The sequence below is a fragment of the Lagenorhynchus albirostris genome, chromosome 7 (assembly GCF_949774975.1).
Source record: "Lagenorhynchus albirostris chromosome 7, mLagAlb1.1, whole genome shotgun sequence".
Lineage (NCBI taxonomy): Eukaryota > Metazoa > Chordata > Mammalia > Artiodactyla > Delphinidae > Lagenorhynchus > Lagenorhynchus albirostris.
In genome coordinates this window covers 49,125,318-49,143,955 of record NC_083101.1, presented here as the reverse complement: position 1 = coordinate 49,143,955, position 18,638 = coordinate 49,125,318, and the positions used below count along the sequence as shown (strand labels likewise).

The 18,638-nt window shown below is 36.3% G+C and overlaps 1 protein-coding gene across 4 annotated transcripts in view; it reads left to right on the top strand.

The window, feature by feature from the left end:
* Positions 1 to 18,638, top strand: part of SMC5 (structural maintenance of chromosomes 5) — a 110,405-nt gene that overhangs the window by 20,730 nt on the left and 71,037 nt on the right. For all 4 annotated transcript variants that reach the window (XM_060154986.1, XM_060154987.1, XM_060154985.1 and 1 more), the window contains exon 4: positions 18,299 to 18,461. In XM_060154986.1, the coding sequence (XP_060010969.1) occupies positions 18,299 to 18,461 (163 nt within the window). The remainder of the gene's footprint in view (positions 1 to 18,298; positions 18,462 to 18,638) is intronic.

The following is an 18,638-nucleotide window of genomic DNA, read 5'->3' as shown; positions in this document are numbered from 1 at the left end:
GGGAGGGAGCCAGCTCATAAGGCCTTGTAGACCTGTAAGGAATTTGCATTTATTTTGAATAAGATGGGAAGCCACCAGGATTTGAGCAGAGAGGTGACATAATCTAACTTAAATTTTAACCAGACCATTAAAGTTGCTGTGTGAAAAATAGGAAACAGAGGCAAAAGCAAGGATACCAATGTAGTGATGAATAATAATAACCCTAAGAGAAAATTAAAATAGTTTGGGATTTGCTCACAAATTGAATATAGGGTGTGAAAGAGAGGCATCAAAGAGGACATGTACATATATAGATAATCTGGCATGCTTAAGAGTGGAGTTTCTGTTAGCTGAGGTAATGAAACGTGCGTCAGGATGTTTTAGGGTAAGATCAGAAGGTCATTTTGGAGTAAATTATATTTCATCAAATTAAGATGGCACCATTTGTAAAATGCAGCTTCCAACTGAACTATGACACAGTTTGAAATGTGCAACCCAGTTTCAGAAATGTTAAGATGGAAAAGAACAATAACAAAAACAGATGCTTCTCAGGGTCAGTAAAATACAGAGTAAAGTTTGAGATGCCTATATAGCCATTCAGGTAGAAATGTTGAATGGGCAATTGGATTTTTTAACCTATCGTTTGGTGAGAAGTCTGGGCCAAAGATAATACGTTTGGGGAGTTGGCAGTAGGGTGATTGAAATCTCCAAGGGAGAAGATACAAAGCAAAGAAGTCTAAGAGCTAGACCCTGTTGTACTGCAGCATTTAGAGGCTGAATATAGGGAAAGGAAACTGGGAAGAATGCTAGTGAGTCCGAAGAATATAGTACCTGGAAAGCAGTACTTTGAATGGCTCGAATGGCTTGAGGAGGAGGGATTGATATGTGTCCAGTGTTGCCGATAGGTCGAGTAAAATGAAGACAAAGAACTTAGATTAGATTTAGCTCATTGTAGGCCTTGGCAAGGTTTAGGGGAGGTGGTGCTTTTATTTATTTCTGTTGAATGTTCAGGAAAGGCCTGTTGAGAATATTCATGAGTTGAGAACTAAATAAGAACTGTAAGAACTGGGAGTAGAGTGTTCCAGGCAGATGGAAGAGTTTGTGCTCAGCATCTAGGGCAGAATTAAATTTGTTGTTTCTGAGGAACAGAAAAATGGTAGTGTGGCTTCAGTGAAATGAGGTATTTGTTGTAGGACTTTGGAAGATACCATTTATTTGGTTCCTTGATACCATTTACTTTTTGTTCCTGATTTGGTGTTCTTTTAATTATGGCTAGCTAATGAATTTTATCAGCATCTATTGAATTGATCATATTATTTTAATTGTTAAATTCAGTTAATTTCCTGATATTCACCCAGTTTTGCATTTTTAGAATAAATGCAGTATAGTCATAATTTTTGCATTGCTAGATTTGCTTTTCTAATGTTTTATTTAGGATTTTTACATCTGTATTTTGTTTGTGAAATATTTGTTGTTTGAATGTTTGGTTAAACTTACTGATAAAATCATCTGGGCCTCGAGTTTTTTTGTTTTTTAATTTTTTAACTATTTAATTAATGATAGTGGATTATTTAGTTTTTCTGTTTCTTGAATCATCATGGTAGTTTATACTTTTCTAAAAAAATTTTTCATCTTAGCTTTTAATTTTATTGGGCTAAATAATAGTTTCTTATGTAACTTTATTATATTTGTATTATGTTGTCTCATATATAATATATATTATCTAAGTGTCATCTGTAGTTGTATTCCCCTCTTTCATTCATGTTTTTTTCATGATTTGGAAAAAATTGATTTGTTAGTTTTATTAGTCTTTTTTAGTGAATTAACTTTTTGCATTGTTATTTCTGTCTTAACATCATTGCTTTCTATTTCATTAATTTTTACTCTTACCTTTACTAATTCTTCTTTAAACTTTTGGTTTCTTTTATTCTAATGTCTTGAAATGGATATTTATTGTACTAGTTTTCAGTCTTTTGTTTTTTCCCTGATATAAATAGTTAAGGTTAAAAATTTCCCTCTCAGTATTGCTTTAGTTCCATCTCCCAAATTTTGGTATATTGTATTTTCGTACTTTTCAGTTGTGAATGTTTTCTTCATTTTCTTTTTGAGTTCATAAATTAAAAGTTGTTTCAGATTCTAATGTAGTGATTTTCCTGTTACATTTTAGTATTGATTTCCACCTTGATAGTAGTGTGGTAAAAGAGAGAGAGAGAGAGAGAGAGAGAGAGAGAGAGAGAGAGAGAGAGAGAGAGAGGGAGAGATGGTCTTTATGTTCCCAGTCCTTTTAAATTTGTTGAGACTTACTTGTACTGAGCTTTTGTAATTGTTACTTGTTTGGTTGAAAGAATGAGAATTCTGCTGTTGTATGTGCAATGTTCAGTATTTGTCCATTAGTTCAAGCTTATTAGTTATATTGCTAAATCTTCTGTATTTTAGCTGATTGCAGTTGTCAGATCAATTCCTTAATTACTGAGAAAAGTGTATTACACTATTCCTTTATGTAGATTTGTCAATTACCCTTGTTCTGTCAATTTTTGCCTTATATATTTTCAGGACATTATTGAATTCTTTATTGTTATGTGCTGATTTCTTCATCTTTCGAGACTTTTTGCTCTAGAATCTGTTTAACTTGCTATTAATGAATGTAGTTAGCAGCTTTCTCTTTAAATATTTTCCTGGTTATCTTTCTTTCATTCATTTCAAGTCTTTAATATCTTTTTTATCTTATTTAAACAAGGATAGTGGGGTGGTGTTTTTCATATAGTCTTTTAAATAATACATACAGTTCATTTACTGTAATTACTTATACGTTTGGACTTATTTTTACTGCCTTATTCTGTGCCTTTAATTTGGCCCACTTTTCAGTATTTGTTTCCTCTCTTGCCTTCATTTGGATTTTTTTGTTTGGTTAATTTTTCCTTTTTTATTGTTTTGGAAATTATGCATTCTTCTCTTGTTTTAATGGTTATTAGAATTTTTAACAAATACTTTAATAGAGTCTAGACTTAAATTTTCATCTTCCTACTGAATAAATATCTTAGAGTGCTTTTTATAACTTTTTCTCTGAATTTATATGCTACTTTAATTCTGTCTTGTTTCTTAAACTCTTCAAGATATAATAACTATTATTAATTTAAACTGTAATGTTTGTTTAGAATTATGCCACATATTTTCTGTTTGCCTTGCTTTTCATTCTTTCTTGCATTTGTTTTCTTCCCTCTGGGATCACTTTCTGCCAGAGGACATTCTTTAAAGTTTCCTTTAATGAAGCTCTTCTAACACTCGGTTTTTGTCTGTAAATATTTTGCTCTAAATCTTGAAAGATATACTTGCTTTATATAAAATTCTACACTGATAGATATTTTCTCAGCACATGGAAAGTATTCCATTGTCTTCTGTTGTGAATCTAATCTTAGTTTCTTTGTTGGTAATTGTTTTTGGTGTTTTATAGTTTCACATCATATATTTATGTGTGGATTTATTTTTTATTAATACTGTGATTTATTCTTAAATCTGTAGGTTGGAAAATTCTTATCTGTTATTTCTCCAAATACTGCCACTGACCCATTCTTAGCCTCCCTTCCTTCCAGAACTCTTACAAGACAGATGTTAGGCTTTCTCAGTCATCCAAGTCTCTTAAGATCTTTCATATTTTTCATCTTTTTATGTCTGTGTTGCATTCTAGATCCATTTCTCTTTGGTTCTTTTTCAGATCTATTGTTTATTTATATTTTCAATCTTTTATTTCTTAAAATATAATAAACGTACTTATACTTGAGTCCTTTGATTCCAATACGATTTTACTTTCAATTTCTGCTAGTTCTTACTATTGAAGCTTTGTTTTCTTGCATGTGTGTTTCCAGTGAGCTTCTCCTTTCTCTTGGAACTTTATCTGTGTTAAACTCTTTGATGATAAAGGTAGATTCCTGCAGAGAGAATTTTTGTTAACTTCTGTTAAAGATCATTGGATACTATTAAACCAGTATCTCAATATACAGAATTCTCAGTTTGAGGGTTTTTGAACCTCCTTACGTCTGTCATGTAACTTCAAGATACAAATCTGTTTGAGAGTGGCTTGGGGTTAGTAACTCTCAGGGTAAAATTTTTCTTCATTTCACAGTTCGAGTCATAGTTTGATACAGGCAAGTTGGCCTTGCTGTGGCTGAGGGTGGTGGTGGAGGTAATGGTGTAATTCTAGTTTACCCTCACAGTGACAGTATAGCCTTTTGGGGATGGTTTCTTTTCTCCTTTTTTTTTTTTAATTAAAGTATAGTTGATTTACAGTGTTGTGCTAATTTCTGCTGTACAGCAAAGTGACTCAGTTATACACATATATACCTTCCTTTTTATATTCTTTTCCATTATGGATTATCCCAGGAGATTGGATATAGTTCCATCCCCAAATTCCCAGCCTATCCTTCTCCCACCTCTTCTCCCCCTTGGCAACCACAGGTCTGTTCTCTATGACTGTGAGTCTGTTTCTATTTTGTAGATAGGTTCATTTGTGCCATATTTTAGATTCCACATATAAGTGATATCATATGGTATTTGTCTTTCTCTTTCTGACTTACTTAGTGTGATGATTTCTGGTTACATCCATGTTGCTGCAAATGACATTTTTCTGTTCTTTTTATGGCTGAGTAGTATTCCATTGTGTGTGTGTGTATGTGTGTGTGTGTGTGTGTATATATATATATATATATACCACATCTTTATCCATTCATCTGTTGATGAACATATAGGTTGTTTCCATGTCTTAGCTATTGTGAATGGTGGTGCTCTGAACATTGGGGTGCAAATATCTTTTTGAATTATAGTTTTCTCCAGATATATGCCCAGCAGTGGGACTGCTGGATCATATGGTAATTCTATTTTTAGTTTTCTGAGGAACCTCCATACTGTTTTCCTTAGTGGCTGTACCAAATTACATTCCCACCAACAGAGAAGGAGGGTTCCCTTTTCTTCACACCCTCTCCAGCATTTATTTGTAGACTTTTTAATGGTGGCCATTGTGATCGGCATGAGGTGGTACCTTGTTGTGGTTTTGGTTTTCATTTACTCTAATAATTGCTGATGTTGAACATCTTTTCATGTGCCTACTGGTCATCTGTATGTCTTCTTTGGAGAAATATCTATTTAGGTCTCCTGTCCATTTTTCAATTGGGTTGTTTGTCTTTTTGTTATTGAGCTGTATGAGTTGTTTGTATATTTTGGAAGTTAAGCCTTTGTCAGTCACATTGTTTGCAAATATTTTCTCATTCTGTGGGTTGTCTTTTCATTTTGTTTATGGTTTCCTTCGTTGTGCAAAAGCTTGTAGGTTTGATTAGGTCCCATTTGTTTATTTTTGTTTTTATTTTTATTCCCTTGGGAGATTAACCTAAGAAAACACTTATACGATTTATGTCAGAGAATGTTTTGCCTTTGCTCTCTTCTAGTAATTTTATGGTGTCATGTCTTACGTTTAAGTCTTTAAGCTATTTTGAGTTTGTTTTTGTGCATAGTGTGAGGGTGTGTTCTAACTTCATTGATATACATGCAACTGTCCAACTTTCCCAGTACCACTTGTTGAAGAGATTGTCTTTTTCCCATTTTATATTCTTGCCTCCTTTGTCAAAGATTGACCGTAGGTGTGTGGGTTGATTTCTGGGCTCTATTTTATTCCATTGATCCATATGTCTGTTTTTGTACCAGTACCCCACACTGTTTTGATTATTGTAGCTTTGTAGTATTGTCTGAAGTCTGGGAGGGTTATACCTCCTGCTTTTTTTTTTTTTTCCTCAGGACTCCCTTAGCAATTCTGGGTCTTCTATGGTTCTGTATAAATTTTTGTATTATTTATTCTAGTTATGTGAAAAATGTCATGGGTGACTTGCTAGGGATCACATTAAATCTGTAGATTGCTTTGGATAGTATGGCCCTTTTAACAGTATTAATTCTTCCTGTCCAAGAGCATGGGATATCTTTTCATTTCTTTGAATCCTCTTTGATTTCCTTTATTAATGTTTTATAGTTCTCAGCATATAAGTCTTTCACCTCCTTGGTCAGGTTTATTCCTAGGGGTTTTTTTGGTACAATTTTTTTTTTTTTTTTTTTTTTTTTGCAGTACACGGGCCTCTCACTGTTGTGGCCTCTCCCGTTGTGGAGCATGGATGCGCAGGCCCAGCGGCCATGGCTCACGGGCCTAGCCGCTCCACGGCATGTGGGATCTTCCCGGACCGGGGCACGAACCCATGTCCCCTGCATTGTCAGGTGGACTCAACCACTCCACCACCAGGGAAGCCCTTGGTGCAATTTTTAAAGGGATTGTTTTTTTACATTCCCTTTCTAATAGTTCATTGTTAATGTAAAGAAATGCAACTGATTTCTGAATGTTAATCTTGTATTCTGCTACTTTGCTGAATTCATTTATCACTAGTGGCTTTTGTGTGGTGCCCTAGGGTTTTCTATGTATACTATCATGTCATCTACATATAGTAAATATTTTACCTCTTCCCTTCCAATTTGGATACTTTCTATTTTTCTTTTCTGAGTGCTGTGGCTAGGACTTGCAATACTATGTTGAATAGAAGAGTTGAGAGTGGTGATCCTTGTCTTGTTCCAAGTTTTAGCGAGAAGGCTTTCCGCTTTTCACCACTGAGTATTATATTGGCTGTGGGTTTGTCATAAATGACTTTTATTATGTTGAGATATGCGCCCTCTATACCCACTTTGGTAAGAGTTTTCATCATGAATAGATGTTGAATTTCGTCAAATCCTTTTTCTGTATCTATTGAGATGATGATGTGATTTTTGACTTTAGTTAATGTGTATTAACATTGATTGATTTGCATATATTGAATCATCCTTGTGAACTTGAGATGAATCCCACTTGGTCATGTTGTATAATCTTTTTTATGTATTGTTGGATTTGGTTTGCTAATATTTTGTTGAGAACTTTTGCATCTATACTAATCAAAGATGTTATAATTTTCTTTTTTGGTGATGTCTTTGTCTGGTTTTGGTATCAGGGTGATGGTGGCTTCATAGAATGTTTTTGAGAGTGTTCCCTCCTCTTCAGTCTTTTGAAAGAGTTTTAGAAGGATCAGTATAAGTATGATCTTCGTATGTTTGGTAGAATTCGCCTGTGAAGCCATCTGGTCCTGGACTTTTGTTTGTAGGGAGTTTTTTTGCTTTGTTTTATTTTTTAATTACAGATTCTATTTCACCTCTAGTGATCGATCTGTTCAAATTATCTTTCTTCTTGATTCAGTTTTGGTGGTCTCTGTGTTTCCAGAAAGTTGTCCATTTCTTACAGGTTGTCAACTTTGTTGGCATATAATTATTCATAGTATTCTTTTATGGTTTTTTGTATTTCTGCAGTATTGGTTGAGATTTCTCCTTTTTCATTTCTTATTTTATTTATTTGGATTCTCTCTTTTTTCTTCTTGGTGAGCCTGGCCAGAGGCATGTCAATTTTGTTTACCCTTTCAAAGAACCAGCTCTTGGCTTTACTAATTTTTTTCTGTTGTGTTTTTAATGTCTATTTTATTTATTTCCTCTCTCTTCTTTATTATTTCCTTCCTTCTGCTGACTTTAGGTTTTGTTTATTTTTCTTTTTCTAATTCTTTTAGGTGATAGGTTAGGTTGTTTATTTGAGGTTTTTCTTATTTTTTGAGGAAGGCCTGTATTGCTGTCAATTTCCCTCTAAGAACTGCTTTTGCTGCATCTCATAGATTTTGTATGGTTGTGTTTTCATTGCCATTTGTCTCCAGGTATTTTTAATATCCTTTTTGATTTCCTCGTTGACCCATTGATTTTTTAGTAGCATGTTGTTTAGTCTCCATGTAATTATTTTTTTCTCATTTCTTTTCCTGTGGTTGATTTCTTGTTTCATGCCATTGTGGTTGGAGAAGATCCTTGAAATAATTTCTGTACTCTTAAATTTGTTGAGGTTAGTTTTGTGCCCTAGTATGTGGTCAGTCCTAGAGAATATTCCATGTACACTTGAAAAGAATGTGTTTTCTGGGTTTTTTTTGGATGTAATGTTCTGAAAATACCAATTAAGTCTAACTGTTCTACTGTATCATTCAGGATCTCTGCTACCTTATTGATTTTCTGTCTAGAAGATCTGTTTGTTGACGTGAGTGGGGTGTTAAAGTTTCCTATTATTGTATTCCCATCAATTTCTGCCTTTATGTCTGCTAGTATGTTTTATGTATTTGTATTCTCCTATATTAGGTGCATATATGTTGATGAGTGTAAAGTCCTCTTCTTGTATTGACCTTTTTATCATTATATAGTATCCTTCTTTATCTTTCTTTGTGGCCTCTGTTTTAAAATCTATTTTGTCTAATACACGTATTGTGACTCCCGCATTCTTGTCATTTTCGTTTGCATGAAATATCTTTTTCCATCCCCTTGCTTTCAGTCTGTGTGTGTCCTTTGTCCTAAGGTGGATCTCTCGTAGGCAGCATATTGTAGGCTCTTGTTTTTTCATCCAGTCGGCCACTCTGTCTTTTGTTGGAGCATTTAGTCCATTGACATTTAAGGTAATTATTGATACCTATACATTTATTGCCATTTTAAACCTTGTTTTCCAGTTGATTGTATGTTTCTTCTTTGTTCCTTTCCTTTCCTTTTTTGTTTTTCTTTTTGTGACTTGATTACTTTCTTTTATTTTATGCTTGTGTCCTCTTCTTTTTGGTTTTTGTGAATCTATTGTATGTTTTTGATTTATGGTTGCCCTGTTTTTCAAGTATGTTAACCCCTTCTTATATCTGCTTGCTTTAGACTGATAGTCATACAGCCTTAAACACAGTCTAAAAAAAAAAAAGAATCTACATTTTCTTAACTCTTCTTCCCCAACTTTTATGATTTTGATATCCTTTTTTTACATCTTCATGTTTATTCTTTTGCTGTTCCTTGTCTTTATCGTCGCTTTCACAAATAGGTTTTTTTTTTTTTCTTTTTGATCTGTATACTGGCTTATTTAAGTAGTTTACTTTCCAATTGTGATTTCCTCCTTCCTATATCTTCTTGCTTTTTTCTATTTAGAGAAGACCTTTCAATATTTCTTTTAGGATAGGTTTAGTATTGCTGTATTCTTTTAGTTTTTGCTTGTCTGAGAAATTCTTTATCTCTCCTCCTATTCTAAACGATAATCTTGCTAGGTAGAGTATTCTAGGTTGCACAATTTTCCCTTTTAAGACTTTGAATATATTTTGTCACTCCCTTCTGGCCTGCAGTGTTTCTGTGGAGAAATCAGCTGATAGTCTTATGGGGGTTCCCTTGAATTTAACTCTTTGTTTTTCTCTTGCTGCCTTTAGAATCTTCTCTTTATTTTTAACTTTTGCCATTTTTATTTTTTTTTATTAGAGTATAATTGCTTTACAATAGTGTGTCAGTTTCTGCTTTATAACAAAGTGAATCAGTTATATATATACATATGTTCCCACATCTCTTCCCTCTTGCGTCTCCCTCCCTCACACCCTCTCTATCTCACCCCTCCAGGTGGTCACAAAGCCTCGAGCTGATCTCCCTGTGCTATGCAGCTGCTTCCCACTAGCTATCTACCTTACATTTGGTAGTGTATATATGTCCACACCTCTCTCTCGCTTTGTCACAGCTTACCCTTCCCCCTCCCCATATCGTCAAGTCCATTCTCTAGTAGGTCTGTGTCTTTATTCCTGTCTTACCCCTAGATTCTTCCTGACATTTTTTTTCTTGAATTCCATATATATGAGTTAGCATACGGTATTTGTCTTTCTCTTTCTGACTTACTTCACTCTGTATGACAGACTCTAGGTCTATCCACCTCATAACAAATAGGTCAATTTCGTTTCCTTTTATGGCTGAGTAATATTCCATTGTATATATGTGCCACCTTATCTTTTTTTTTAACATCTTTATTGCAGTGTAATTGCTTTAAAATGGTGTGCTAGTTTCTGCTTTATAACAAAGTGAATCAGTTATACATATACATATGTTCCCATATCTCTTCCCTCTGTGTCTCCCTCCCTCCCGCCCTCCCTATCCCACTGCTCCAGGCGGTCACAAAGCACCGAGCTGATATCCCTGTGCTATGCAGCTGCTTCCCACTAGCAATCTACCTTACGTTTGGTAGTGTATATATGTCCATGCCTCTCTCTCGCTTTGTCACAGCTCACCCTTCCTCCTCCCCATATTCTCAAGTCCGTTCTCTAGTAGGTCTGTGTCTTTATTCCTGTCTTACCCCTAGGTTCTTCATGACATTTATTTCCCTTAAATTCCATATATATGTGTGTTAGCATACGGTATTTGTCTTTCTCTTTCTGACTTACTTCACTCTGTAAGACAGACTCCAGGTCCATCCACCTCATTACAAATAGCTCAATTTCGTTTCTTTCTATGGCTGAGTAATATTCCATTGTATATATGTGCCACATCTTCTTTATCCATTCATCCGATGATGGACACTTTGGTTGTTTCCATCTCTGGGCTATTGTAAATAGAGCTGCAATGAACATTTTCGTACATGACTCTTTTTGAATTATGGTTTTCTCAGGGTATATGCCCAGTAGTGGGATTGCTGGGTCATATGGTAGTTCTATTTGTAGTTTTTTAAGGAACCTCCATACTGTTCTCCATAGTGGCTGAACCAATTCACATTCCCACCAGCAGTGCAAGAGTGTTCCCTTTTCTCCACACCCTCTCCAGCATTTATTGTTTCTAGATTTTTTGATGATGGCCATTCTGACTGGTGTGAGATGATATCTCATTGTAGTTTTGATTTTCATTTCTCTAATGATTAATGATGTTGAGCATTCTTTTATGTGTTTGTTGGCAGTCTGTATATCTTCTTTGGAGAAATGTCTATTTAGGTCTTCTGCCCATTTTGGATTGGGTTGTTTTTTTGTTATTGAGCTGCATGAGTTGCTTATAAATTTTGGAGATTAATCCTTTGTCAATTGCTTCATTTGCAAATATTTTCTCCCATTCTGAGGGTTGTCTTTTGGTCTTGTGTATGGTTTCCTTTGCTGTGCAAAAGCTTTGAAGTTTCATTAGGTCCCATTTGTTTATTTTTGTTTTTATTTCCATTTCTCTAGGAGGTGGGTCAAAAAGGATCTTGCTGTGATTTATGTCATAGAGTGTTCTTCCTATGTTTTCCTCTAAGAGTTTGATAGTGTCTGGCCTTACATTTAGGTCTTTAATCCATTTTGAGCTTACTTTTGTGTATGGTGTTAGGGAGTGATCTAATCTCATACTTTTACATGTACCTGTCCAGTTTTCCCAGCACCACTTATTGAAGAGGCTGTCCTTTCTCCACTGTACATTCCTGCCTCCTTTATCAAAGATAAGGTAACCACATGTGCATGGGTTTATCTCTGGGCTTTCTATCCTGTTCTGTTTTTGTGCCAGTACCATACTGTCTTGATTACTGTAGCTTTGTAGTATGGTCTGAAGTCAGGGAGTCTGATTCCTCCACCTCTGTTTTTCGTTCTCAAGATTGCTTTGGCTATTCAGGGTCTTTTGTGTTTCCATATAAATTGTGAAATTTTTAGCTCTTGTTCTGTGAAAAATGCCAGTGGTAGTTTGATGGGGATTGCATTGAATCTGTAGATTGCTTTGGATAGTAGAGTCATTTTCACAATGTTGATTCTTCCAATCCAAGAACATGGTATATCTCTCCATCTATTTGTATCATCTTTAATTTCTTTCATCAGTGTCTTATAATTTTCTGCATACAGGTCTTTTGTCTCCTTAGGTAGGTTTATTCCTAGATGTTTTATTCTTTTTGTTGCAGTGGTAAATGGGAGTGTTTTCTTGATTTCACTTTCAGATTTTTCATCATTAGTGTATAGGAATGCCAGAGATTTCTGTGCATTAATTTTGTATCCTGCTACTTTACCAAATTCATTGATTAGCTCTAGTAGTTTTCTGGTAGCATCTTTAGGATTCTCTATGTATAGGATCATGTCATCTGCAAACAGTGACAGCTTTACTTCTTCTTTTCCGGTTTGGATTCCTTTTATTTCTTTTTCTTCTCTGATTGCTGTGGCTAAAACTTCCAAAACTATGTTGAATAAGAGTGGTGAGAGTGGGCAACCTCGTCCTGTTCCTGATCTTAGTGGCAATGGTCTCAGTTTTTCACCATTCAGGACGATGTTGGCTGTGGGTTTGTCATATATGGCCTTTATTATGTTGAGGAAATTTCCCTCTATGCCTGCATTCTGCAGCGTTTTTATCATAAATGGGTGTTGAATTTTGTCGAAAGCTTTCTCTCCATCTATTGAGATGATCATATGGTTTTTCTCCTTCAATTTGTTAATATGGTTTATCACATTGATTTTTTGCATATATTGAAGAATCCTTGCATTCCTGGAATAAATCCCACTTGATCATGGTGTATGATCCTTTTAATGTGCTATTGGATTCTGTTTGCTAGTATTTTGTTGAGGATTTTTGCATCTATGTTCATCAGTGTTATTGGCCTGTAATTTTATTTCTTTGTGACATCCCTTTCTGGTTTTGGTATCAAGTTGATGGTAACCTCGTAGAATGAGTTTGGGAGTGTTCCTCCCTCTGCTATTTTTTGGAAGAGTTTGAGAAGGATAGGTGTTAGCTCTTCTCTAAATGTTTGATAGAATTCGCCTGTGAAGCCATCTGGTCCTGGGCTTTTGTTTGTTGGCAGATTTTTAATCACAGTTTCAATTTCAGTGCTTGTGATTGGTCTGTTCATATTTTCTATTCCTGGTTCGGTCTCAGAAGGTTGTGCATTTCTAAGAATTTGTCCATTTCTTCCAGGTTGTCCATTTTATTGGCATAGAGTTGCTTGTAGTAATCTCTCATGATCCTTTGTATTTCTGCAGTGTCAGTTGTTACTTCTCCTTTTTCATTTCTAATTGTATTGATTTGAGTCTTCTCCCTTTTTTTCTTGATGAGTCTGGCTAATGGTTTATCAATTTCATTTATCTTCTCAAAGAACCAGGTTTTAGTTTTATTGATCTTTGCTATCGTTTCCTTCATTTCTTTTCATTTTTTTCTGATCTGATTTTTATGATTTCTTTCCTTCTGCTAACTTTGGGGTTTTTTTTGTTCTTCTTTGTCTGATTGTTTTAGGTGCAAGTTTAGGTTGTTTATTCGAGATGCTTCCTGTTTCTTAAGGTAGGATTGTATTGCTATAAACTTCCCTCTTAGAACTGCTTTTGCTGCATCCCATACGTTTTGGGTCGTCGTGTCTCCATTGTCATTTGTTTCTAGGTATTTTTTGATTTCCTCTATGATTTCTTCAGTGATCACTGCGTTATTAAGTAGTGTATTGTTTAGCCTCCATGTGTTTTTTTTTTTAACAGATCTTTTCCTGTAATTGATATCTAGTCTCATAGCATTGTGGTCGGAAAAGATACTTGATACAATTTCAATTTTCTTAAAGTTACCAAGGCTTGATTTGTGACTCAAGATATGATCTATCCTGGAGAATGTTCCATGAGCACTTGAGAAAAATGTGTATTCTGTTGTTTTTGGATGGAGTGTCCTATAAATATCAATTAAGTCCATCTTGTTTAATGTATCATTTAAAGCTTGGGTTTCCTTATTTATTTTCATTTTGGATGATCTGTCCATTGGTGAAAGTGAGTTGTTAAAGTCCCCTACTATGAACGTGTTACTGTCAATTTCCCCTTTTATGGCTGTTAGTATTTGCCTTATATATTGAGGTGCTCCTATGTTGGTTCATAAATATTTACAATTGTTATATCTTCTTCTTGGATCGATCCCTTAATCATTATGTAGTGTCCTTTTTGTCTCTTCTAATAGTCTTTATTTTAAAGTCTCTTTTGTCTGATATGAGAATTGCTACTCCACCTTTCTTTTGGTTTCCATTTGCATGGATTATCTTTTTCCATCCCCTTACTTTCAGTCTGTATGTGTCTCTAGGTCTGAAGTGGGTCTCTTGTAGACAGCATATATAAGGGTCTTGTTTCTGTATCCATTCAGTCAATCTGTGTCTTTTGGTGGGAGCATTTAGTCCATTTACATTTAAGGTAATTATCGATATGTATGTTCCTATTCCCATTTTCTTAATTGTTTTGTGTTTGTTATTGTAGGTCTTATCCTTCTCTTGTGTTTCTTGCCTAGAGAAGTTCCTTTAGCATTTGTTGTAAAGCTGGTTTGGTGGTGCTGAACCCTCTCAGCTTTTGCTTGTCTGTAAAGGTTTTAATTTCTTCATCAAATCCGAATGAGATCCTTGCTGGGCAGAGTAATCTTGGTTGCAGGTTTTTCTCCTTCATCACTTTAAATATGTCCTGCCACTCCCTTCTGGCTTGCAGAGTTTCTGCTGAAAGATCAGCTGTTAACCTTATGGGGATTCCCTTGTGTGTTATTTGTTGTTTTTCCCTTGCTGCTTTTAATATGTTTTCTTTGTATTTAATTTTTGACAGTTTGATTAATATGTGTCTTGGAGTATTTCTCCTTGGATTTATCCTGTATGGGACTCTCTGTGCTTCCTGGACTTGATTAACTAATTCCTTTCCCATATTAGGGAAGTTTTCAACTATAATCTCTTCAAATATTTTCTCAGTCCCTTTCTTTTTCTCTCCTTCTTCTGGAACCCCTATAATTTGAATGTTGGTGCGTTTAATGTTGTCCAGAGGTCTCTGAGACAGTCCTCAGTTCTTTTCATTCTTTTTTCTTTATTCTGCTCTGCAGTAGTTATTTCCACTATTTTATTTTCCAGGTCACTTATTCGTTCTTCTGCCTCAGTTATTCTGCTATTGATCCCATCTAGAGTATTTTTAATTTCATTTATTGTGTTGTTCATCATTGCTTGTTTCATCTTTAGTTCTTCTAGGTCCTTGTTAAACGTTTCTTGCCTTTTCTCTATTGTATTTCCAAGATTTTGTATCATTTTTACTATCATTATTCTGAATTCTTTTTCAGGTAGACCGCCCATTTCCTCTTCATTTGTTAGGTCTGGTGGGTTTTTATCTTACTCCTTCATCTGCTGTGTGTTTTTCTGTCTTCTCATTTTGCCTATCTTACTGTGTTTGGTGTCTCCTTTTTGCAGGCTGCAGGTTCGTAGTTCCCGTTGTTTTTGGTGTCTGTCTCCAGTGGCTAAGGTTGGTTCAGTGGGTTGTGTAGGCTTCCTAGTGGAGGTGACTAGTGTCTGTGTTGTGGTGGATGAGGCTGGATCTTGTCTTTCTGGTGGGCAGGTCACGTCTGGTTGTGTGTTTTGGGGTGTCTGTGGACTTATTATGATTTTAGGCAGCCTCTCTGCTAATGGGTGGGGTTGTGTTCCTGTCTTGCTAGTTGTTTGGCATAGGGTGTCCAGCACTTTATCTTGCTGGTCGTTGAGTGAAGCTGGGTGCTGGTGTTGAGATGGAGATCTCTGGGAGATTTTTGCCATTTGATATTACGTGAAGCTGGGAGGTCTCTTGTGGACCAGTGTCCTGAACTTGGCTCTCCCACCTCAGAGGCACAGCACTGACTCTTGGCTGCAGCACCAAGAGCCTTTCATCCTCATGGCTCAGAATAAAAGGGAGAAAAAGTAGAAAGAAAGAATTAGTAAAAGAGAGAGAGAGAGAGAGAGAAAGAAAAAGTAAGATAAAATAAAGTTATTAAAATAATTATTAAGAAAAAAAATTTTTTTAAGAAAAAAAAAAAAAAGACCGATAGAACCCTAGCACAAATGGTGAAAGCAAAGCTATACAGACAAAATCTTACACAGAAACACACACATACACACTCACAAAAAGAGGAAAAGGGGAAAAAATCATAAATCTTGCTCTCAAATTCCACCTCCTCAATTTGGGATGATTTTTGTCTAAAGGGGGGGGGGAAGGGAGGGAGGGAAGGAAGGTAGGAAGGAAGTAAGGAGGATAAAGTAAAATAAAATAAAGTTATTAAAATAAAAAATAATTATTAAGAAAAAAAATTTTTTTAAAACAAAACAACAACAACAAAAAACGGATGGATAGAACCCTAGGACAAATGGTGGAAGCAAAGCTATACTGACAAAATCTCACACAGAAGCATACACATACACACTCACAAAAAGACGAAAAGGGGGAAACGTCATAAATCTTGCTCCCAAAGTCCACCTCCTCAATTTGAGATGATTCGTTGTCTATTCAGGTATTCCACAGATGCAAGGTGCATCAAGTTGATTGTGGAGCTTTAATCTGCTGCTTCTGAGGCTGCTGGAGAGATTTCCCTTTCTCTTCTTTGTTCGCACAGCTCCCGGGGCTCAGCTTTGGATTTGGCCCCGCCTCTGTGTGTAGGTTGCTGGAGGGCGTCTGTTCTTTGCTTAGACAGGACGGGGTTAAAGGAGCCGCTGATTCAGGGGCTGTGGCTCACTCAGGCCAGGGGGGAGGGAGGGGCTCGGAGTGCGGGACAGGCCTGCGATGGCAGAGGCCAGCGGGACGTTGCACCAGCCTGAGACGTGCTGTGCGTTCTCCTGGGGAAGTTGTCCCTGGATCCCGGGACCCTGGCAGTGGCAGGCTGCACAGGCTCCTGGAAGGGAGGTGTGGAGAGTGACCTATGCTCACACACAGGCTTCTTGGTGGCCACAGCAGCGTCCTTAGTGTCTCATGCCTGTCTCTGGGGTCCGTGCTTTTAGCCGCGGCTCACACCCGTCTCTGGAACTCCTTTAAGCGGCGCTGTTCTGCCATTTTTATTATAATATGTCTTGATGTAGGTCTGTTTGGGTTCATCTTTTTTGGGACCTTCTTTTTCCTGTATCTGGATATCTGTTTCCTTCTTTAGGTTTGGTAAGTTTTCAGCCATAGTTTCTTCAAATACATTTTCAATCCCGTTTTCTCTTTCTTCTCCTTCTGCAATCCTTGTTATCCGTAGATTGGCATGCTTTGTATTATCCCATAGGTCTCTTATATTGCTTTCTTTCTTTTTTTTTTATTTGGCTTTCTGTCTGCTGTTTTGATCGGGTAATTTCCATTATTCTATCTTCCAGATCGCTTACTCTTTCTTCTGCATTATTCATTCTGCTCTTCATTGCCTTTAGCTCAGCTTTTGTCTCGGCAAAGGAATTTTCTAATTTTTCTTGTCTCTTCCTTATAGTTTCTACTTCCTTTTTACAGTAATTTGCATTTCTGTTGATAGCCTTTCTTAATTCCTTCAGTATTTTTGTTACCTTCTTTTTGAACTTGGTGTCTGTTAGACTGAAGAGGTCTGTTTCATTGTTCCTTCAGGGGAATTCTCTTGGTCTTTTCACTGGGAATGGTTCCCTTATATCCCTCTTACTCTGTGTAAATACACAATTATATACCGTAGTCTTGGAGGGCTATTAATATGCAGAAGTGTCCCTGTGTAGCTTGTGTGGGTTTAATTAGTTTTTGGTGTGAGGGTTGCTTTTGGTTTGGATGCTTGCCGTTTCTTTCCTCAGCGTGTGCTGGCTGTTATCCCTTGATAGGGGCTATGCAGGTGCACTGCCTGCGCATGTTTCCAGGAGGTGGGGGAAACAACCAGCATCCACTCATGGGACCCTTGGTAGCGGCAGCAGTCCACGCCCATCTCTGGAGTCCTAGATGGCAGTGGTGGCTCGCACCCATCCCTGGAGCTCTTGTAGGTGGTGCCCTGCTGCCTGAAAACACGCGTGCAGAGAAAGGAGCTTCTATGTTGGTCCCACCCCTCTCCTCACACACACCCAAACAATGGCACTTTGTCTCTCTGGTGGTCCCAGGTCTTCTTCCATACTGCTGATTGCCAGTGAAGAAGATAGATGAGTAGATAGGAGGTGTGAAGCAGTAGTACTTTTAAATCAAGAAATAAGTAAATACCCTTCTTTCAGATTTTCTATTTTTTAATGTTCCTTGTAGTCATGTGGTACAGTCTCCTCTGAATTCAGAGTGGTGGAGTGTAAGATGAGGAAACCATGGGCCACCTGTATGGGCAGGCTGGTTTTGATGTCTGGAAATGCATATGTAAGAGTTAGTTTTCATTCATACATTTTCCAAGTAGAGAGAGTTTCGAGGTTTAACTGTTGTATGCTTTTATATACCAACCCATTTAAAATTGTAGTCAACACGTGATTGGAGTGTAGCATAATGATTAAAGGATAAATAACTCCTCTGGCAGTGTTTGGGAATTAGTATTGGCATTTGTTTTAATTTTATTTTAACAGTTTAAATAATTTCAAATGTTGAAAGAGTAATAACCTACAGGTGGTCAGTTACGTATTATCACTAATGTCAGGATTTTCTTCTTTGGAGGGGCCAAAATGTCAAAAGGAGTAAAAATTATAACAATAATCCTATGTGGCAACCTTTGATGCAAGAGAATTTTAGAAATTTTATTTCTAAAATTATGTATTTTGAGTATAAATATTTTTAATTTATTTTTTAACTAGGTTCAGGACTTCTGGAAATCTTGTAATCACTCGTGAGATTGATGTGGCAAAAAATCAGTCCTTTTGGTTCATCAACAAAAAATCTACAACTCAGAAAGTAGTAGAAGAGCAGGTTGCAGCCTTAAATATTCAAGTGGGCAATCTTTGCCAGTTTCTACCTCAGGTATGAGAGAATTAAATGTAAAGGTGGGGAAATTTTGTGTATGTTTCCTCTTTATGTCATATAAGAATGTAAATACTTTTTAAGAGTATTGTAATGGTTACTATTTAAAATGAGCATAGTGGTCTTAATACTTACAGTTCTTTGTAAAAGGTAGCATCTCATCTCTTACAGTATAAT